General features: G+C 34.8%; 1 protein-coding gene across 2 annotated transcripts in view; it reads right to left on the bottom strand.

The window, feature by feature from the left end:
- The window catches only part of Rars2 (arginyl-tRNA synthetase 2, mitochondrial), a 61,026-nt gene that overhangs the window by 4,216 nt on the left and 33,153 nt on the right, over positions 1-23,657 (bottom strand). For both annotated transcript variants that reach the window (XM_026411364.2, XM_026411375.1), the window contains exons 7-16: positions 22,084-22,167; positions 18,141-18,217; positions 10,817-10,975; positions 9,402-9,508; positions 5,521-5,616; positions 3,036-3,096; positions 1,427-1,503; positions 846-970; positions 210-277; positions 18-127 (exon numbers count right to left, since the gene is read on the bottom strand). In XM_026411364.2, coding sequence (XP_026267149.1) covers positions 18-127; positions 210-277; positions 846-970; positions 1,427-1,503; positions 3,036-3,096; positions 5,521-5,616; positions 9,402-9,508; positions 10,817-10,975; positions 18,141-18,217; positions 22,084-22,167 — 964 coding nt within the window. The remainder of the gene's footprint in view (positions 1-17; positions 128-209; positions 278-845; positions 971-1,426; positions 1,504-3,035; positions 3,097-5,520; positions 5,617-9,401; positions 9,509-10,816; positions 10,976-18,140; positions 18,218-22,083; positions 22,168-23,657) is intronic.

Raw genomic sequence — 23,657 nt, 5'->3', positions numbered from 1 at the left:
CTGTGGTCTCTCTTCACCTGTGGAGGCGGGCATGCGTGTACTGAAGGAAGACTCCTGTATCCCCACGACTCTGGAAAACACGATCCCAGCTGAACTGATAATCCGATAAGAGTAAACCTCTGAAGTCCTACAATGACAGTAAATCTTTAGCCCTAGGATTTGTTCTAATACCAGACAAAAAGGTCTCATAAGAAGAGATCTAAACAGACCTGAATAATGAGCGCTGCGAGCCCAACCCTCTCTGCAGTCTCTTGTGGGTTCTCGAGTTCTTTAGTTGCTGAAATAGACAAAGGCAGCTCTCTTTAACCTGCCTGACACTGCCAAGATCACAGATAGAGGTGGAGGAAAAAATCTGCCAAAAATGCATGCTGACAATTAAAACCAAACAAGTTCAGAGTGGGCACTTTACCTTCCTAGTTTAGGCTAATTTTTACTTTTCCTGCCTCATTAAAGGGAAGAAATAAGAATTTATTTTTCCTACAGATATGCCTTGTAAGATATTAGAATAGCTGACACTTATTTTTCTAAGGGAGATTAAATAAATCCATAAGAGCTTGTGACCTGTCTCTAATTTGTAACATAGGAACCTCACACAATAACCCAGACAACAGAATGACGATGCCTGAACTGTCCATGAAAAGAAGATTAAGATTCTATTCAGATTATTAAAATAAACAATTCATGAGCAGCAGGTCTGTTACCTTGGGCATCTAAAAATCAGTGAAAGCTACTTTTGACATGGCCAGGGAAAGTTCAGCAGACAATTATATCACATTGCCTGAAAGTCTAGTAAAACATAAAAGTAGCATGTAAGGTATGACTTCAACAACAAAATGTGAATTTACTTTTAATGGAAGCCATATTCTGTAGCATCCTTAGTCGAATCTCATTTAAGACATCTTCCAGAAAAGTGACATCTCCCCTTCTTGTCTTCATTCCTTGGACTACTCCAAAGGGCACGTGGTGGCACCTGAAATTCACAGGCATTTAGTCAACAGAAAGCTAAAAAAGAACTGGTAATCCTGAGTATACCAAAATATTCTTCCCAGAGAGGAACACAAACTACCCCTCATGGTGAAGTTTTAAAAATTAATAAAATAAAACAAGATGTGACTTGTTGAAGCCCCAAACATACTAAACAGAGAGCTTTATTTTATAAGATAACCACTAGCAGGTGATTAAACTACTAGTTGCTTTTAAAGAGGGGAATTCAGAATTCTGAAAATCTAGACAGTGATGGCAAATATCTAACAAAAACATACTATCAGAACATAAATTAATATAAAAATCAACTCCGCTTCTCCACCCTAAAACTTAAAACAAAGATCTGAAGTCTGAATAAAAATCTCTCTAGGTACATTTTCAGGCTTAGCGGACCTAATACTTAGTGACCCTGGGCAGCAATTAAGAACCATGCAGACATTACCTTTCTGCCCAATCATATCCCATGATCTTCAGCATTTGGAATACTTGCTGAAAATGCTTTTTTTGCCCTTTATCTGTCTTGGGAAAAAAATATTTAAAATAAAAATACAGTAATAATTATACAAAACTAGGTTGGACCTGAATCAAATTAACAGTTTTGACAGACTAAAGTCATTGTCAATCAATATGTTTAATCTAAATATGAAAAGGGGATGCCTATAAAAAAATATCTAAACTGAGTACTCTTAAGAGAGGGAAATAAGGGCCATAGTACTCCATCAAGTCAAGAGGAAATATGAACTTTAATTTTCTGTGATTTCTATTTAAATCTCTCTCTCTCAGCTATTATGATGTTTATTTTCAAGAAGACCAAAGACAAACTTTAAAAAGATGTTTGAGTCAGGCATGGTGGTGCATACTGTAATCCCAGCTACTTTAGGGGCTCAGACAGGAAGATCTCAAGTTTGACATCTGGGCAACATAGCAAGACCCTGTCTCAAAATAAAATTTTAAAAAGTCTGGGGGTGTAGCTCAGTGGTAGAGGGCTTGCCACGGCATGTATAGGGCCTTGGGTTTAGTCCCCAGTAATGAAAAATAAATAAAAAGATGTTTGATGGCAACTTTTTTAATAAAAAGAGAGATTGCACATGAAATGGAAGGAAAGGGGAGAACAAACTAGATAACTCAGTCATTAAAACAAAACAAAACAAAACATTACTGACAAAACAGCTTGGATAAATCTCAAGAACATTCATTATAGTGGGCGAATAAAGCTGATCTCAAAAGGTTACATACTGTATGATTCCATTTATATTACAGGGTTAGGGTTGGAGGAAAACTAACTTTTTGGTGGCAGATCACCAGAAAGTATGCTTTGTGAAAGAAAAATTTCATGTTGTAAATGTGGTGATGGTTACATAAATCTATGCACATGATAAAATTTAATGAAAACCAACTCACAGATGAGAGGTGTAAAAATTGGTGAAATCTGAACAAGGTCTTTACAAATGTCAATGGTAAAATATTACCTTTGGGGATAGGTGGGTGAAAAGTACTGTTTTAAAACTTTTTGTGAGATAAACTATTAGAAAACAAAAAATTCTTTAAAAACAACTGCATTACAGTGCAATTTATTAATTTCACATAACAATTTTCCTGATTTATGCAATGTTTTTACTATAAAGCAATGTGAACTTTTTCATTTTTAAGTTAAAAAAAAATCTTTCTAGGGACTGAGGATATAGTTCAATTGGAGAGTGTTTGCCTTGCATGTACAAGACCCTGGATTCAATCCCCAGCACCATACACACACACACACACACACACACACACACACACACACACACACACACACAAGTCGTTCTAAAATAGAGGTTGCCAGGCTGGGGTTGTAGCTCAGTGATAGAGCTTTGCCTAGCATGTATGAAGCACTGGGTTTGATTCTCAGCACCACATATAAAAAAGGTTGCTACCTTAACTATATTTAATGTTGAATTTTGAGTTTGACAAAATTATTTTTCAGTATTTTTCAACATGGTATATAATTTCTATCTCTGCTCTTTTCATGATGTAGGGGTCATAACCTTTTGATCTTTATTGTGATTACTTACCACATAAATCATTGTATCAAAATTATACTTGTCCATTCGATCTATAGCAGCTGCTATATCTCTGAAAAAATGGCCATAAATTAAGAGTTATATAGATTTAATAATAACTAATTTTACCTATTTAATAACAACAAAACTTTTCTATTTAAGAACTACTATATTATCCAATAGTCCAAAATATAGGATACATGCTTGTATAGTCCTAATACATAAATACTTTTGATACAAAACAGGTTTAAGAAAAGTAGTAATAAGAAAAGCTCTGGAGAAACTAATAAATAAATAAGCAAAGCTCTGAAACAAGTAATAATAAAAACTATAATAGCTACAGGCAAAGTATCTTCTAGGTAAATGTTTACAAAAAAAAAAAACCCTAAGTGTCACATTTATGACAATTAAATAATTTAAATATAGATGATATAGTAGCTAAAGAGGTATCATCTAAGCACTCTTCTACTAGTACTATTAAGGATCTTCAAAATCTTGGACTACTCAGAAGCCATACCTTATAGTGTATATTAAAAGTCCATAAGTCCTTTGATAAAAATTACACCTACCTCTTTTATCTCTAATTAAATACGAAGTATTTACTTTGAACATAGTGTAAAATAATAAAAAGTAAACCATAAACTATAAAAGTATAAGTCCAAGATTATCAAAATGATACTAAAGCTGAATATTAAAACTGTTTTGGTTAATACATAATACTGGAAGGATTGAAAAAAATTCTTAAATCTTTTGAAATGTTGGAAGATTATCATCAGTACCCATCTCATGCACAGAATATGCATTCTCACTAAAGGCAAAAACTGGTTTCTGAGGGGCAAGACAATCTTGTTCTTTATACAGCTTAAATATGCTACAGTATACACAAATATACAGCAGAGCTGTGGCATTAAAAATTCATGAGGGTTGCAGTTAGGTAAACTATAGCTAACAAGATTCTTGAGAGGGATTATGATAATAAAAGGTTGAGAAATACTAGTGAAGAAGATTATTACAAAAATGATGTCACAACCTCATAGTCCCATTAAACTTTTGGTTTTAGCCAAGGACAAAATAAAAGAAACCTCTTGAAACAAAGAATAAAAGAAAATGTAAGAAACAGTTCTAGGTTGAGTTTATAGAAACTGAATTTGAAAGCTGGAAGAAATGCCAGGTGATTTTAGTCCAGGTCTGCCACTTCATAAAGCAGGGAACCATAGCCTGGATAGGGAAGTGATAGTTGTGGTGCCAGAACAAATAATCCATGTCTCAGACCCATGCTCTGTGCTTTTTGCAGTATTCTCCTGCACTTTTCTTTTCTGCTCCAACAACTCCTTTAATTCACATCCTCACATATAGAGGTATTCTATAAGGAACCCAGTATAGCAAAGGGAGAATTATTTCCCCAAAGAAAAAAGAGAAAGTACAGGTGTTAAAGTAAATATATAGAAATATCTAGACATAATGAAAGAGTGAAAAAGATTCCAGATCAGAGTAGCAGTGGGGACTCTGTCATACATCCTCTGTTCCAAGGAATTTTTTTCTTTTTCCCCAAAGTAGTAATATTGAAATTCTAGACCTAATGATAGTCCACAAAAACAGATCAAGATAGTTGTAGTCTTTCAGATATGAATTTTCATTCTGAATGGACATTTCTTTTAACCACTGGTCAAGAGATAATTTGCTGGCACAAAAAAAATTCAAGTAATAGAAACAGATGAATGTTCTAGGGATAATTAAAAGACTGGTTGTTTAAAGTTGTTTGCAATAAATGATTATAGTTACTGCCAATAATAATATGACTTTATGCTTCAAAAGTAGTTTGTGTAGAGGCTGGGGATGTAGCTTAACTGGTATGCATGAAGTTCTACGTTCATCCCCAGGACCGTAAAACAACAACAAAAGTGGTTTGTGACTTAGAATATAAAATTCTTGCCTGGGAGACACTGGAGCCTTTTGCCAGTAGTGCTTGGGTATGGTCATGCTTGCTTGTATGACTATTTATTGTTCTGACTCTTTTTCCTACTAGATTTATCCCCAAAATAATGTTGGGTTTAAACTCAGTTCTTACTGATCATCAGAGAATGTTCCCTTCCCTGAGATGAATCATGGAGATGGGTGAAAAAAAAAAATACACACACACACACACACACACACACACACACACAAAAGCAACAGGGCTACATCTCTCTTGGTCTACTTTACCATAATCATAATGAGTTCTGGTATTAATGTCCATATAAAATGATCTTTAATGTATGAGGACAGAACTAAGCTAACTTGGTCACCTTTTAGTACAATTGCCCACCATGTACAATTGTAAAAATACATAGTAGTTGATTATGAAGAAATTCAGTTTTATAGTTTGTAAAACAATGTATTCTAGTGTGGAAATCCTATAGATTTTTGAGGATGAAATGATTATTTTGGCATTGATCCTAGGAAAAGAACACCAAGTCATACATATGTTCCAATGTTTCCCCCTGCAGACGCAACAAACCTGGTTGCATAGAGAGAAGTCCCATCACTTCGCATTACAGTACAAATTGAAGAGGGGTCACCATTCCCAGAGAGATCTACTACAGCTGTTCCTTTTCTAGAAATGCAAAAAAGGCAACTCTGAAACAAATTATAACTTCAAAAAGTACATCTATAACATCACGTCTGGCAAATCAAATAGCAATAAGCCTTTTCAATTCAACCTATAACAAGCAATGGACAAAAAACCAAGAAGTAAGAACTCTGATTGAGAATCTATTAAAAGTGGGCATGGTGGCACATCCCTGTAATCCTAGAGGCTCGGGATGCTGAGGTAGGAGGATCACAAGTTCATAGCCAGCCTCAGCAACTTAGTGAGACCCTATCTTTAAATAAAATGTAAAGAGCTGGGATGTGGCTCAGTGGTTAAGCACCCCTGGGTTCAATTCCTGGTATTAAAAAAAAAAAAAGTGGGTATGACATAATTAATGTTTGGTCATGATACACACACACACATATATATATTTCTAAAATTGTTTTCTTTCAGTTGTCAATGGACCTTTATTTTATTTATTTATTTATTTATATGTGGTGTCAAGAATTGAACCCAGTGCCTCACACAAGCTAGGCATGTGCTCTACCACTGAGCTATAACCCCAGTCCATCCTATATTTTTAAAATCTGTAACACTGACTAAGTTACTCAGGTAAAAATTTTAATATGGCTAGTTTAAAAATGAGATTACAACTGAGTTTTAACTATGAAATATCATAAACTCTTTTTCTAATTGGATTTTATACATTAATATTAGACTAACTTTTAACATGCTAGAAAGTATTCCTCAGCATTAAAAACCATAGAATTTTATTGTATTTTTGCTTGACCAAAAATTAAAACTGATTTTTTCTTTTGGCTGTATTGGGGATTGAACACAGGATCTCACATGGGCTAGGCAAACACCTTGTTACATCCTCTGCCCTGGCCTCCCACCTTTTTTTTTTTTTTTTTTTCAGAAAGGATATCACTAAGTTACCCTGGCTGGTCTCTAGCTTGGAATACTCCTTCCTCAGCCTCCTGAGCAGGTTGATTATGTGTGTGCCACCACACCCAGCTGAAAAACTGGAATTTATATATAACAATTTTAAAATTTTCCTTAAGAGCATTACTGATGATGCTATTGACTACATTTTTCATGTCTTCTTTATAAAGATGACAGGAGAAATTTTGCTTTGGGACTATGAAAAGTGACAATTGTAAGCAACTGGTATGCTTCTGTATTACAGTTGCCTGGGCTCCTGTGATTTGCACTATTTCTCTGCTCAGCTGACAGGAAGCTAAAAGCTAAACTAAAGAGCAATTAGGCAAGCAAATGAAATATAAGCCATCTGAATTGGAAAAGAAGTTAAACAGTCTTTCTTCATAGGAAACAAGATCTTCTATATAGAAAATCCTAAACTGTTCACCAAGAAACTGCTAGAATAAACAAATTTAGTAAAGCTGCGTAATACAAAACTAACTAACAAAACCCAAAAGAATTTCTGTACACCAATAATGAACTAGCTAAAAGTGAAATAAAGAAAAATAATTCCATTTGCAGTAGCATCAACAAATTTAAAATACTTTGGAATAAATTTAAATAAGGTGAAAGATTTGTACAGTGAAAATTATAAAATGATGCAAGAAATTAAGACAAATACCTGAAAAGATAATCTATGTTCACTGATTGGAACAATATTTTTTAAATGTTCAAACTACAGATCTACAGATTCAGTACATTCCTTATCAAAATCCTAACATTTTTCATAGAAAAAAAATCCTAAAATTCCTATGGAAAAACAAAAGATCCCAAATAGCCACAAAACTCTTAAGGAAAAGAGAAAAAAGCTAGAGAAATTACACCAGTCATCTTAAAATCTACTAAAAATTATAGTAACCCAAACAGGATTATACTATTTCAAAAGAGACATATAGACCAGTGGAACAAAACAGAAAGCCTAGATAAAAACCACACATTTATAATCAATTGACCTTCAATAGAGATGCCAGGATTACACAATGGGGAAAGGTCCATCTCATAAATAAATATTATTGGGAAAACTCGATATTTACAAGCCGAATAATGGAGCTGGACCCTTATCTCACCCCATGTACAAAATGATTTAAAGACAAACAAAAGACCTGAAATTATAAAATTATTAGATTTCTTGCTTGTGATCCTAAAAGCCCAGGCAAAAAAAAGTAAAAATAGACAAATGAAACATCAAACTAAAAAGCTTCAATCAACAGAGCTAAGGAAAACAATCAACAGAGTAAAGAGATAATCTACAGAATGGGAGAAAGTATTTGCAAATCATGTATCTGATGAGGGGTTAATATCAGGAATATATAAGGAAAACTCAAATGTCAACAGAAAGAAAACAAATAATATGATTAAAAATGTACAAAGGACTTGTAGAGACAGTTCTCAAAAGAAGACACGAAAGGCTAACAGGTATATGAAAAGGTGCTTGACATCACTAACCATAAGGGAAATGCAAATGAAAACCACAGTGAGTGCTCATCGACCTCTTAGAGCAGTTTTTATCAAAACAAAAAACAAGTGTTGGTAAGGATGTGGACAAAAGAAATCCTTATATAATGCTGGTAGGATTATAAATTAGTACGTTACTATGGAAAACAATATGGTGGTTCTTTAAAAAAATTTTACAGGCAGAATTACACTATGATCCATTATGATCCACTATGATCTTATTTTTGGGTACACATCCAAAGGAAATGAAATCAGTATGTTGAAGGGATATCTGCACTGTCACATTCACTGCAGCTTTATCCATTATAGCCAAGATATGTAGTCAACCCAAGTTGTTTGCTAACAGGAGATGGATATAAGAAATGTGGCATATATATACACACACCATGGAAAACTATCCAGCCTTAAAAGAAAACCTTGTCATTTTGACAACATGGATAAGTCTGAAGAAAATCATGCTCAGAGAAATAAGCCAAACACAGAAAAACAAACTTATATGATCTCACCTATATGTGAAATCTAAAAGAATCTAACTCAGAAGCAGAGTATACCAGGGATAGGGAATGAGATGTTAAAGGGTACAAAGTTGCAGTCAGACAGGAAGAAGGATCTGGAGATCTATTATATGGTGACTATAATTAATAATAATGTATAATAAACTGAAAATTGCTAAGAGAATAGATTTTAAATGTCATCACAGCTGTGAGAGATGATTTTCAGAGAGTTCATTCTCATCACAGTCAAGTATGTTAACTAGCTTAAATTTAGACACTCAACAATGTATACATACATTAAGACATACATATACCATAAGTACATGCAATTTCTCTTTTGTCAATTAAAAATGATTTTTTAAAAATAAAATGATTCTACATAATATATTAAATATATACAAGAAAACAATACCAGTAGGGATGCACTAACAATACCTCTGACTTTATTTCCTACCCTACTACCTGATTTGTTCACTTTTACTCCTTAAATCCAAGCTTCCTTAAACCTTTTTTGAAAAGGATAGAGTTTTTTTTAAAAAAGATAAGGTTGAGTCTTAAGAAGTAGTTCTACTTCCTTTTAAAGTTACATCTTATCAGTTTGTGTGACTCAAGGCAGTTCACTTACATTTTCTGTGTTTCAGTTCCCTCTCATATAAAGAACAGATAATACCTTTTCTCCCACCCTTACCAGACTTTTGCTGACAGCAAAAGCATGTGGCAAAGTACTTTAAACAGAAAAAGAAAGAAAGAAAAAAAAAAAAAGCACTATGAGAAAAAGCCAGAACGGCTGCACCATGCATTTTGTTATTCTTATTGAAAGAATACAGCAACACCAATTTCAAAAAATGCGTAACTAAAAAAATCATAACCTGATCTTACATCGTTTTCTGTAGGAGTCCTTTACTTTCCAGCAACTTTAAGACTTCTTGAGATTTTTCACGATAAAATGATTCTCCTGAGTATTCATCAAAGTATATTCCTAAACGCTAAAAGGGTTCAGAAAGAAAACAAACAAAATGTTAGTTAAATCTCCAATTATCTTACAGTAAAACAAAATTAAGGAGGTTTTACAATCTGTAATGTAGATGGGAAAAGTAAAAATTAGCTCAAGTTACTCCTATTAAAAAGAACAATTTTTTTTGTTTGTTTGTTTTTTTTTGGTCCCAGGGCACTTAACCACTGAGCCACATCCCCAATTCCCTGGCCCTTTTTATATTTTACTTTGAGACAGGGTCTCAATAAGTTGCTTAAGGCCTCCCTAAGTTACTGAGGCTTGCCTTAAACTTGCAATTCTCCTGCCTTAGGCCCCCAAGCTGCTGGGATTACAGGCCTGCGCTACTACACAGGTCAAGTCCTCACAATGATACTGTGCTATTCAATATAAATTGGAATTAAGTAAAATAGAATTTACTTTCTTAGTTGTACTACTCATCCTTCAAGGGCTGAAACGTGACATGTGGTTAGCAGTTACCATAATGGACATCACAGATACAGAATACTTCTATCATAGCAGAAAGCCATACTATATAGCCCTGGAGAATGGCCCACATAACATCCCACCCTTCATCCTCTTTGATTTCCTTTCCTACTGTTCTTTTTTTTTTTTTTTAATATTTATTTATTTTTTAGTTCTCGGCGGACACAACATCTTTGTTTGTGTGTGGTGCTGAGGATTGAACCCGGGCTGCACGCATGCCAGGTGAGTGCGCTACCGCTTGAGCCACATCCCCAGCCCCTCCTACTGTTCTTTATCTTGCTTATTTACTTCAAATAAGTAGACTTCTTACAAAATCTTTCCTCACACTAGTCACAGAACATATATGATTGATCTTACCACCTAACACCATCTAACAGACTATATATATTTCTTGTTTACTTCACTCTACCTTTAACTTGTTTTGCTCCATGCTACAATGTAAGGTCCATGACAGCAAAAATTTTTCTCTTTTATTCATTGTTGAATACCTTCCCTAGCAAATGTTTATTAAATGAATGAATTTATAACCATCATATACAGGCCTAAGGAGGTAAAAGAAGAAAAAATTAAGTGAAGGCATGATAAGAGAGAGGATAGGAAAACCAGACTGAAAAGAAGTATTAGAAACTGTCATCTGACATCACCTCAGGATTATTTTGTAGCTTGAACTCCCAGCCCAAAGAACAACATTAGAGTCCTCATTTCCAACTCAACCAGAAATCTATTCTTAAATATGAGCTTAAGCAGCAGCTTCATTAAGCAATAGTGCCAGTGAGTTGTACCATATCACAGAAGGGTTCAGGGGGCAAACAGGTACCTGGTAAATCCGAATGTACTCTTCAATGCTCAAGTCCCGAAATCTTTGCCACAGTGAAAGTGCTTGGATGTCACCCAGTTCTAATCGTTGGAAGAATTCATGGGCCAATTTTGCTATATTTTTATTGTCTGCTGCTTCTTTATTAACTTGTACATAAACCTAAAAGTATAACAGTATGTTAAGTGAAGTTCATTACCAGATATTATTATCTCCAGTGAAAAGAAGAAAGCAAAGCACAATTCAGAGATTTCTCAGTTCTTACTGTCCTCATAATAGAGGGTAACATTTTTTCTTCTTTTAGCCATAGGCCCTTAATAAAGCCTATAAACCTCTTCTCAAAATGTTTCTAAATGTTGGCCAGATATGGAGGTACACACATATAATCCCAGCAACTCAGGAGACTGAGACAGGAGGATTGCAAGTTCAAGGCTAGCCTCAGCAACTTAGTAAGGCTCTTTCTCAAAATAAAAATAAAAAGGGCTGTCAATGTGGCTTAGTGGTTAAGTATCCCTAGATTCAATCCTGGATAGACAAAACAAAAATGAACAAACAAAAAAAGTTTCTAAATGCAAAAAATTCATGGAGTTACAAAGGAAAAATTACATTAAAATGCACTTAACAAAATAATTTTTAAAAATTTGTGATACAGTAATGGAAGAAAATGCCCATTTCTTATAGATAGTGAAAAAGCCAAAGTGAAACTTTTTCTTCCCACCCATATTCAGAGGCCCCTGGGTGAAGAAAGTCTGGTTTACAATGAAGCTCACTATTATGTGTAATTATGCACCACTACCACCACAACCCTGGTTTAGAGTAAGTCATTTCCTGTCTCCTACCTACAAAATGCTGATTTATTTATTTATTTGGTACCCGGAATTGAACCCTGGGGTGCTTTACCACTAAGTTATTTATTTTATTTTGATCTAGGGTGCTAAATTGCCTCAACACAATTCCCAATATTGCAAAAAAAGGAGACAAATTGTTTTCTTAGAGAACTGCAAGTTGAGTCAAATTCTGAATGTTAAGAGAAATATTAAAGAAATTTATTAACTAAAACTTATCAATAAAGTCAAAACTTGCTAGGTAAGAAAAATTCACATGAACTAATTAATTCATCAGTCATCAAATTTCTTCTCCTTAATACATTTTTAGTAGTGTATGAATAGTATTTTTAACTCTATTTATCCTCTTTTAACGTTTGGAATCTCTTTATTTGGTGTACATATATATATAATTCACATCTATTATGTCTTTTATCTTTATTCAAGAGTGATAATTATTAACTCCTTATAGATCAATATAAACTAGTACCTAATAAACATACTTTTTATGTTGAAAAAGTCTTTTTTTTTTTTTATACTTCAGTGGGTAGAGGTATTTACTAAGCTACTAATGTATATTTTGTTCTTGCTAGGTGTTTTCAACCTTATTCTATGTAGAGGACTCAGGACACTGAGATAGTCTGAAGAAGCAGGGGTAGGGTAGAAAGGTGTGGCTCTGGGGAGAAAGCCGGGAAAGAGGAAAAAAGAATTATCTAGACTGGGCAGAGGATGGGGAACACTTCCAGGAGTAGCCAAAGCTGGGAAGTCCCTGGGTGATGGCAGGCCCTCAGAGGAAAATGGTTCCCAGTTTGCCTACACAGAGAGGCTAGCCTTTAGGCCAGTAGACCTGGAGCAGAGCTGTGATCTCCCAGATGAACTCTGCCACACCAATAAAGTTGTGTGCCTCCAAGGCATCACACAGACTGGGGATGCTAAGCTTATCAGAGATCAGTTCGGACTGAATGCAAAAATAGTCCTCTATGACGGTCCTAGGATGCACAGTAGAGTCTAGGGAACTTTGTGTGATCTAGGAGGCTGGGAGTCCCTAATAATGACTTAAATTGACTCAAACTACTCTTAAAAGTGATAACTAGGCTCAGATTATATGAATGTTACTAAGGGGTAACATCCATGCTAACCCTAACAACAAAAAAGAAACTTTGAACTTTTGAACATATATATTTTACAGAATAAGAACTTCTAACTGCATAAGTATTCCCATGACAAAAATCAACTTAGTCTTAAATAAATAATTTTCTTTACCTGAGCTTGAAAATCGTTTTGAAAGTCTAATATTACGTAGAAAATATTGTCTCTTGAAGAATAGATTCTACTTCCATGTTTTTAAAAGCAAGAGCAAGTAAACATTCTAATTAATCAAATTAGTGCTTTGATCTTGCACAATCTTTCTACTTGCCACTATTTTTTCTTGGCTAATCATATAGGAAACTCAGGATCAGATCAGTTAATACAATATTATTAGTGATGCATTATCCTCCAATGTTCTAGTTTTCTTTACTAAATGCATATCACTGCAATTACCTCAAATCCTTTTAGAAAAGGGCAGGGGAGACATAATGATACAGAATGTGTGGGGATCAGTTTGAACTTGGGAAAAATTTATACTATTTGTGCATACTAGAATACTGAACACACTTTATTGGTATGATATTTATCACTTACAAGAGGTTGTACTTATTTCAGAGGAATTTTTCTATGATCATCAAAATCCATATGAATAAACAACAAGCTAAATTCTCAAACCTTCTTAAAAAGATCGATCTATCTATGTTTTTTTTTTTTTTTTTTTTGCACTGGGGATTGAACCCTGGGGTGCTTAACCACAGAGCTAAGTTTCCAGTCCTTTTTAAAAAATTTTTTAGTTGTTGAGGGGCCCTTGTTTTATTCAATTATTTATATGTGGTGCTGAGAATTGAACCCAGTGCTTCACACATGCTAGGCAAGCGCTATGCCACTGAGCCATAACCCCAGCCCTTCTCTCTCCCAGTCCTTTTAATTTTTTTTTTTTTTTTTTTTTTAAATTTTTAGACAGGGTCTCTCTAAGTTGCTGAGGCAGGCCTTGAACTTGTGATCTTCCTGCCTCAGCCTCCAGAAGTTGCTGGCACTACAAGTACCATCACGACAGGCAGATTACATATTCTTAAAGGTACCATGTTGGGAGTTATCAAATAGATTCTATCTAAAAAGAAAATGAGAAATGAATTTAAAGAAGTATTATTAAAACATAAAATGACATATCAATGACCCAGATTTAATACAAGTTAACTTTTCACCATAAGAAATTACTCTATGATAAAAATAAAAAGGCTTTTTGACAAGTGTTCCAAACTTTATGACTAGTGTGAATTTTAAGTAACAAATAAGTTATTTATCATCAGCCAATTCAAGGTGGATATGGGAACTGTTACAAATTTACTTTCCTGTTTCATAACAAAAATAAACAAATTAAAGACAATGTTTCAAATGCTGATCAACAAAAGCCCTGATTCTCTGTACAACACAGATGTCTGGTGAAAATAATGCAGTACAGGTAAAGAGAAAACCAGCAGTGAAACATTGGTACCAAAATGGAAATACAGTAAAGAAATGACTGAGTATTAAAAATACTCACCACAGAAAGAAATGCTAAATCTATTGTATAATATTATGTCTAATCTAGGAGAGAACCTGAAACTGGGGGATACTGATCATGGCACAATTTAGAGGAAGCTAGTCTACAAAATCTGCTAGTGTTATTCTGTTCCTAAAGGAAAATCTGAAAGGTATATAACAACATTAGAGTCTAGGGAACTTTATTAGGTAGAAAATATTTGCTAATTGAAGGGCCCCCTTCAGTGTCTCCTGTGGCATAGATAGTAACACAAAGTATCCCCATCTACATCTTAGATGATCAGAGTCAGGGATAGTGATTCTAACCTTGGTTTCTGGTGTACTGGTAAATTATGTCAGTAGTAGTTAAGCCAAATTCAGCACAAATAAACCAGAAGGTTTAAACTACCAAAACTGAAGTGCTAACTGTGTCCCTGGAACACTACTAGAGGATGAAAGAAAGGAAAATTCTATTTTTGTAATGCAACCAAAGAAAAGATCTGGGTCTGGTCCTTCAGTTCATTAGTGAACTGAAAACAATTAACAAAGTATGCTAGATTCTAATACATAGTAATTAGTGTATCCTATAATAATAATAATTGTTAATCTCTGGATTAACAATTAGGTTTTGTATTGCACAACAGAAATAAAAACAAGGAAAGGAGAAAAAGAACTATGAGATAAAATCCATTCAAACATTTATTGCAAGGCATTGTGTCTGGGGCTGGGGGTAAAATATCAGGAAGAGCTGAGATTGTGGCTCAGCGGCAGAGCACTTGCCTCGCTTGTGTGAGGCACTGTGTTCGATCCTCAATATCATATAAAAATAAATAAACAAAATTTAAAAAAAAGATCAGGAAGACATGGATATTCCTCTCAAAGAGTTCATGACTAACTACAATTTGACAAGGATGAAAAAGTGGTTCAACTAAAGGTTTGAGAAAGCAGATATTCACAAATAAGAAAGGGTAAATGTAGACTGACCTAAAAGTTTACTTCCCATAAGCTACTACTGACATAATTTACCAACAGACTAGAAACCAAGGTTAGAATCACTATCCTTGACTCTGATCATCTGAGATGCAGATGGGGATACTTTGTGTTAGTATCTATGCCAGAGGAGACACTGAAGGGGGCCTTTCAATTAGCAAATAAACACAGTTGTTATATGACTTTCAGATTTTCCTTTAGGAACAGAATAATATTCTTTAATATTTGCTTAAAGCTTAAAAAAAAACCACCATAAAGAAAAAGAAAAATGTCCTTATTACCCTGAAAGTCGATAATGAAAGATTTCCACAGTTGACAACTAATTCGTAAATGAAAACTGGATCTGCAAAAATTAGCATATATGTAATAGCCTGGAAGTGCTATTATAGGCTCTGCATGTTCTCTGTACTGGAGGAGAACAGGTGAGTGTTCTCATAAGTGTATTTGCTTAATTCCCAATAGCAAGATGGTGTCTACCTCAATTGCCTTTTATCATCTGTAAAACACTGATCCCTGATTCTATTAGGCACAAGACGAATAATGAAAGCAACATCAATGTTCCTTGAGATTTTAGTTGTTCACAGGAAAAGTCCTGCCCTTATAAGAGTATAGATCAACTAATAACCTCTAACATAGGTGCCAATCTCCCAATATTTTTATTGTTTGGGTACTAGGGATTGAACTCAGGGGCACTTGACCACTGAGCCACATCCTCAGCCCTATTTTGTATTTTATTTAGAGACAGGGTCTCACTAAGTTGCTTGGCACCTCGTTTTTGCTGAGGCTGGCTTTGAACTTGTGATCCTTCTGCCTCGGCTTCCCAAGCCACTGGGATTACAGGCATGTGCCACTGTGCCCGGCTAATCTCCCACTATTTTTATGAATCTCAAAAGGCAGAAAACATACTAAGCAGCATAAAAAGAAACATGCTTATGCTTCTTTGGAGTTTGAGAATAGATATGACTAAAATATTTAAAATATTACAGGCTGGACTCGGCATTCAGCGCGCAGTAGTATGGCGGCCTGTGCGGGGATGTCTGGTGGGAGCTCTCTGCCTTGGCCTCGAGTGTTGCTTTTCGGGGACTCCATCACTCAGAAGATGTGATGTTCTGAATCGTGGATTTTCAGGTTACAACACCAGATGGGCCAAAATTATTCTTCCATGACTAATCAGGAAAGGAAACAATTTGGACAACCCAGTAGTAGTTAACTAAGTCTACTGGGAGATGGAGACCATTAGTCAATTCTAGGAAATGCAAGTCTGGTTGTTAATTTATAGATTGAAGTTGGTGATTATAACATATAGATTCCAAGGCAATTGAGTGCAGAATATTTTTTTCTCAAGCTTAAAATTCCCCCTCACTATGCTGGACCAAAACACCAATATTTTTTGCCACTAATGTTTATAATAAAAGTTTTGAGATTCTTCAGGGAAAAAATAAATAAAATAAAATAAAATATTATAGGAAAAAAAGGCTTACTATTTGCAGGATTAAATACAAACTTCAAGTTGGGTTAGGAAAGAGATTTAAGGAGTAACTTTCAGGTGTCAGACTCTACTATAAATCTATAATACAAGGTCTCCAAGCAAATATTTGTATATTTTTGTGCCATGCAGTATCTCTATGGGCCTGGATTTGATAAAAGGTTTGCTAAACTTATGGTAAAAAATACCATTATTCAAATGCTAAAATCATAAAGTAGTAAAAATTCCAGGCACTTTATTTATAGATAACCAAGAATCATTAATTTTTAAAAAAAATTTTTAGTTGTCAATGGACCTTTTTTATTTATTTATTTTTATGTGGTGCTGAGACTTGAACCCAGTGCCTCACACATTCTAGGCAAGCACTCTGCCACTGAGCCACAACCTCAAGCCCAAGAATTATTAATTTTTAAATTCTTGTCTATCAACAAAATTTTTAAAGGGAAAGAGAAATCTAGTTAATATAAATCAAAATGTATACATTTAAAGTATAGTGAGGGCATGGACTCACGAGAAAATGACAAACCTTTAAAGGTCTTTTAGAAGTAGAATTTGTTCAATTATAATGGCAAAGCCAGCTGCAAAAGAAAATCATATAATGAAAAGGAAAATGAAAAACTGCTCTTGATGGCTCTGTCTGGGAAGTATAGTATTATTTTGGCAAATGCTCTTCCTGATGCACAGGCAGAACATCTTTTGATCTGACTCCCTGGTATGTCACATTGGCTGGCACTGTATCTGTGTTTTCTTGGTGAGGTCCAGAAACAGCAGAGAGAGCAATTGGGACAATGCAAAAGAAACTCATCCATGGAAATTACTCAGAGAGGAAGAGGTTTACTAATGAACTCCAGGAAAGATGGAAGCTAGAAGACAGAGAAATAAAGTATCAAGAGGACTAAATGAAGAATAGAAAGGAGTTTACATTGGGTAAAGAGTCAGGAAAATGAACTGGATGACAAAGGAAAAAAGTATACACAAATTCAGAGGGAAACACATGTGCCTTTCTCTACACTAAAAAAAAAAAAAACCAAAAAAAACCCCCACAAAACAACAAAACCAGAAACATTCATGTGTTACAAGTCTAAATGAATGACACTTATTACTACTATTAGAAAGCTGCAATACATCAACTGACAGAAAACAGAGAAATTTCTCAGTGTCTAATCTGCTATATCCTATGTGTTTATTCTAAGAAGATTCTATATCTGGGAAATAATGTCTCTGATCAACTAAAAAAGTAATAACAGAAACACTTGGATTTGGAAATGAAATGAACAAGCTAGAAATATGAAAGCAATACTTTTGATTTTTTGTTCCTTATTTTAAGGAACATATTTCTAAACCTCTAGGATCAAACTGGCTACCAAATTGCACAGAACTTTGATGCATTTTCTAAAATGGCTTCTTGCCAACTTACTTCAAAGAGATGCTGCAAAGGATTGGACTGGAGTTTTTCTTCATAGCCAAACAGTTGGAAGCCTGTTCCCAGAAGACCTACCATGATAATCCATAAATGAAAAATTATAAAATGGAACAGTAGAGAATAGTTGTGGCAGGAAAAGGGCAGTTGTATAAGATCAACATCTCATATTTATGTACCCTGAGAACTATTGCAAAATACATTTTCAACCTTCTGTTATCCTGTAAATGGATACTTAAATTCAATATATTGAATGACATAGGCAATACTGTATAATAAATAGATCACTGATATTACTTCACAGAAACCAAGACTATGAACTCAAAGGCAGGGTCTATAACTATTTTCATCTTTGTATTAACAGTGTTCAACAACTCCCTAGCAGACAATAAGAAACATTTATTGAGCAGTTACTCTGAGATGCTAGACACTCAAAATTTGTGAAAACAAACAGATGGGAAATGATTTAAAACTTTTTTTGAACTTGTAGGTGTGAAAGTAACACACAAAAGTAGTAACGGGCTTGGTGTTATAATATTAGTCCCCCAGCCCAGGTAATAGACATTAAACTTAGTTGCATTCTGCCGTTAAGCTATATCCCCCCCCACCGCCTTATTTGTTTATTTATTTATACATACATACACATACATATACAGGTAATTTAACCCAGGAGTGCTTTAGCACTGAAGTACACTCCCAACCCTTTTTATTTTAAGACAGGATCTCACTAAACTTAGGGCCTCACTAAGTTGCTGAGGTGACCTCAAACTTGCAATCTTCCTGCCTCTGCCTCCCTTAATATTAGTTTTTAAATTGAAGAAAACCAAAAAAGATAAAATTCAAAACATATCTGATTACTTCTTCCATTCATAGTAGCTAAATGACAAATTCTTTTATTTAAACACACATATTTTTTTTCAGTCTTTGATGATAAGTTAAGGGTTCAGGAATAGTGCTATTCTGAATTTTTTTTAATACTAAATAAGGTTTGCAAACTAGGAATGGAAATTCCCATTGTGGACTGTGAATATATATATATATATATATTTTTTAAGAGAGAGTGAGAGAGGAGAGAGAGAGAGAGAGAGAGAATTTTTAATATTTATTTTTTAGTTCTCGGCGGACACAACATCTTTGTTGGTATGTGGTGCTGAGGATTGAACCCGGGTCGCACGCATGCCAGGCGAGCGCGCTACCCCTTGAGCCATATCCCCAGCCCGAACATATATATTTTTAAGAGATTTTTGGGCTAGGGTTGTAGCTAAGTGGTGGAGTGATTGCCTCACATGCATGAGGCACTGGGTTCAAAATTCAGCACCACATAAAAATAAATAAATAAAATAAAAGTATTGTGTCCATCTACAACTAAAGATATTTAAAAAGAAGAGATTCAGCCAGGCGTGGTGGTGAATGCCTGTAATCCCAGAGGCTCAGGAGACTGAGGCAGGAGGATCACAAGTTCAAAGTCAGCCTCAGGAATTTAGGCGAGGCCCCAAACAACTCAGGGAGACCCTATCTCTAAATAAAATACAAAATAGGGCTGGGGATGTGGCTGAGTGGTTCAGTACCCCCTGAGTTCAATCCCTAGTACCAAAACAAAGAAAGAAACAAACAAACAAACAAAAAGAGATTCTTAAGAGGTTTTAATATAAAATAATTTCAGTTTGAAAGGACATATGTAGCCTGAGCTAAGAGAAATATGTAGTTTATTATTTTGAAAGTCAATCTGTTTCTACAACCATGTCAATTACAAAACTTCAGAAATAAAGGGCCTTGCTGAAGTACATTTTTCAGGCTCAGAAGAATGTGTAATGCTACTAAACATGGTTATATATAATGCCTTTGGAACTTAGAAATAATAACTAAAGATCTATTCACTTACAAGCAAAAAAAAAGGGGGGGGTGGGGAGCAGGGCATGGAACAATGAGTAGTGTGTTCTACAAAAGCAGAAATGGGAATAAGTAAAGGCCATTCCATTTAACATTCAATCTAATCATGTTTAAAAACTAATTCTGCTCTCAGGAGCCATCTGCCAACTTTCAAACGGGGATAGCTGAAACAGCAAAATTTTAACTCCTGAACAATGATGGTTATAATGGAAATGCTGACAGATCATTAACCACAGTAGTCCTTCAGAGAAAAACCACTATAATAAAATCCTGCAGCTAAAATTTAATGAAAACCATAATCACATATTTGCTAATGACTGTGAAATGCCTAAATCAGTTAAACTAATATAATGCGGATACCATCTATTAGTCTGACTGTTGAGCCTCAGGCCTAAACCTTTTACTACCAGCTGTTGTGAACTGCAGGTGCATTTTCAAAATCCAGGGCATTTTTCCTGATTCCTTCATAGTGATATTAGGGGTACTATTAACAGAGTCAACCCGTTCTAGTATCTGAAAAAGATTTTTATTACCTAAAGGATAATATTCATAAGAGAAGATCATGATAAATCTATGAAAATATTTCTTCAAATGAACTAGACTTTCTTTTAGAAACTATGAATTTATTTCACTGGATGTGGAACATAAGAGTATCAGTGAATTTCAGAACTGGCAACATGCATTGCATACTTTCATAGAAGTGTTAAAATATTACCTAGTTTTTTTTTTTTATTAGTATTGTAAAACACTTCCCAGGAGTTTCGTTCATCATTCTGAGTGCCTCTTATTTACCAAACATTACAGATACAAAAGTAATTAAGACACAGTCCACACTTTCACAGAACTTATCTAGCAGGGGAGAGAGGCCCACAAAAGAATGCAATAAAACAAAAGACTATATGAGTGGTGCTGGCAGGCAAGGGTGTGTCTGCACAACAGAGAATGCTTTACAGATGTGGACAATATGGCTGCATCTTAAAAACATGAAAAGTTTGTATTCACATGCTACCATCTCCTCACTACTGCTACCATACATCTTCACTAATCTTGCCCTCCCCCAGGATGACTGGTTTATATGAACTAGGAATAGTTCCTAGTTAACTGGCAAGAAGAAAGACAATTTGTGGTGCTTAACTGTTTGGGCTTTTTTCCTTTTGACTTCCATCCACTATCACTGTATAGTTACTACAACCAGCCTTATTTGTTTATCTATTAGTTTAGTTTTGGGGAAGCCAAAGTATCACACTTTTTCTTCTAGGTCATTTGTCCATGGTAATAACAGATCCCATTTCATGTGGGCTAGACCTCACTAGATTTATTAAAAAAACAGGAATGTGGTTGAGAAGTGTATATAGCTAGATTTATTTCTGCCCTCACCAATAAATGTATGCAATTTTTCTTTATTAAAACACTGATGGTGGGCTGGGGATGTGGCTCAAGCGGTAGCGCGTTCGCCTGGCATGCGTGCGGCCCGGGTTCGATCCTCAGCACCACATACCAACAAAGATGTTGTGTCCGCCGAGAACTAAAAAATTAAAAAAAAAAAAAAAAAAAAAAACACTGATGGTGGAATGTGATGATCATTATCCAGAGTACATGTATGAAGACATGTGGTGTGAATATACTTTGGATACAACCAGAGATATGAAAAATTGTGCTCTATATGTGTAATAAGAATTATAATACATTCTGCTGTCATATATAAACAAAACAAAATAAACAAACAAAAACTCCTATCTACTTCCCTACCTCAGGTCTTGCTCTAATTGTGAAGTTTCCTTCCCAAAACATGTGTGGTGAGAATTAAGTCTTAATAAATAAAATAAGATTATGGGCTAGGGATATAACTTAATGGTAGAACATGTGCTACACATATCTGAGGCCCTGGGTTTGATACTTAGCACCACAAAAACAATGTAAGAAACCACACAGTGCACACTATTGCATGCAGTGAGATTGTGCCAATAATCTGTTCAGATGAAAAAATGATGAGATATTTTAAAAATTAAACTTTAAAATGAAATGAAAAAAAAATCTCAAATGCACTTACCGAATTGCATACCCCAGTCTCCAAGGTAGTTTATTCTTGTTACTTGATGTCCTAAAGCTTCTTTGAGATTTGCTATAAAATTTCCTAGTAATCAGTAAAAAATATAGTTTCTTATTTTTGTTACTAATTTTGGCTTAAGAACTATATCTTCTCTATTGTCAAAGTATAACAAAAAAATTCTTTTCATAAAATTTGCCAACTCAATCTTTTTCATTAAAAAAATATTGTTTTCATCTATGCTATGAAAGGAAGTAAGGAATTACTTTTAAAAGGAAAGTAATTTTTCAAAGAATCTCACCATTTTTACAAGAACAGACTTTTTTCCTTCTTCTTCTTTGAACCCAGAGGCGCTTTAATGTTGACCTGCATACCCACCCCTTTTTACTGTTTTTTTTTTTTTTTTTTTTTCCTCTTTTTAGGTACTGGGGATGAAATTCAGGGGCACTCGACTACTGAGCCACATACCCAGCTCTATTTTGTATTTTTTAAATTTACAGACAGGGTCTGAGTTGTTTATTGCCACACTTTTGCTGGCTTTGAACTCTCAATCCTCCTGCCTCAGCTTCTCAAGCCAATAGGATTATAGGCATGCTCCATTATGCCCAGCTTTACATTTTATTTTGAGAAAGGGTCTTATGAAGTTGTTTGAGGCTGGCCATGAACTGCCTTAGCCTCCTGAGTTAGTGGGATTACAGGCATGCCCCACTATGTCCAGCTAAGAACAGACTTTTCAACAATGTTACTAATGTAGATTGGGACACATATTAGAATAACTGCTATTCCTAGTCAATTCCAAGAATAGAAAAATAACAGAATTTTAGTGATTAACAAGAAATAAATAATTTGGCCAGGCACAGTGGTGCTAGCCCATAATACCAGTGACTGGGAAGGCAGAGGCAGGAGGATCCCAAGTTTGAGGCCAGCCTCAGCAAGTTAGCAAGGCCCTAAAAAACTTAGCAAGACCCTGTCTCAAAATAATAAAAAGGGCTGGGGATGTAGCTCAGTGGTAAAGTGCCTGTGGGTTCAATATTGACAAAAGAAAAAGAAATATATTATTTGATTATACCCTAAGAACATGGGGAATAAATATTCTTTTTTTCTAAATAGCTTTTTCAATATCTTTCAATCACTAAAGTCCATCCTCTGCATCCTTAACAGTATGCAGTAGTCCAAGACTTTTACCTTCATGTACTGCTGATGTGGTTTGATGAGACTCAACATCTGTTTAACTCTCCCTTTGGTATGCCCTTATGTACTGAAGAGGCTAGAAACCTTTTTTTTTTTTTTTAAGTGTATTTCCCAGATTTTTTTGTGGTAGGGTTCCAGAAATCCTCTAGGTTTGGGTAATCAAACAGACTTTGCATGAGATTTAGAAGGGGAATGAATTACTTCTATTTTTTTCTGACAAGCACAGTTATAGGTTTTGTTTTTTTGTGGCACCACTAACAGAAGTGCTAGTGTACTCTCGTGACATTTAAGGGAGTTGAAAGAAAGGCTATAGGGTTGTTTCTTTTGCCTATATGTATTTTAGAAAACATGACACGAGCAGTAGCAGTCTTTCAATTGTGACCATG

Source organism: Urocitellus parryii, chromosome 8 (assembly GCF_045843805.1).
Source record: "Urocitellus parryii isolate mUroPar1 chromosome 8, mUroPar1.hap1, whole genome shotgun sequence".
NCBI classification, from domain to species: Eukaryota; Metazoa; Chordata; class Mammalia; order Rodentia; family Sciuridae; genus Urocitellus; species Urocitellus parryii.
Note: the sequence above shows the minus strand (reverse complement) of the source record. Positions and strands in the feature narration are given on the sequence as shown.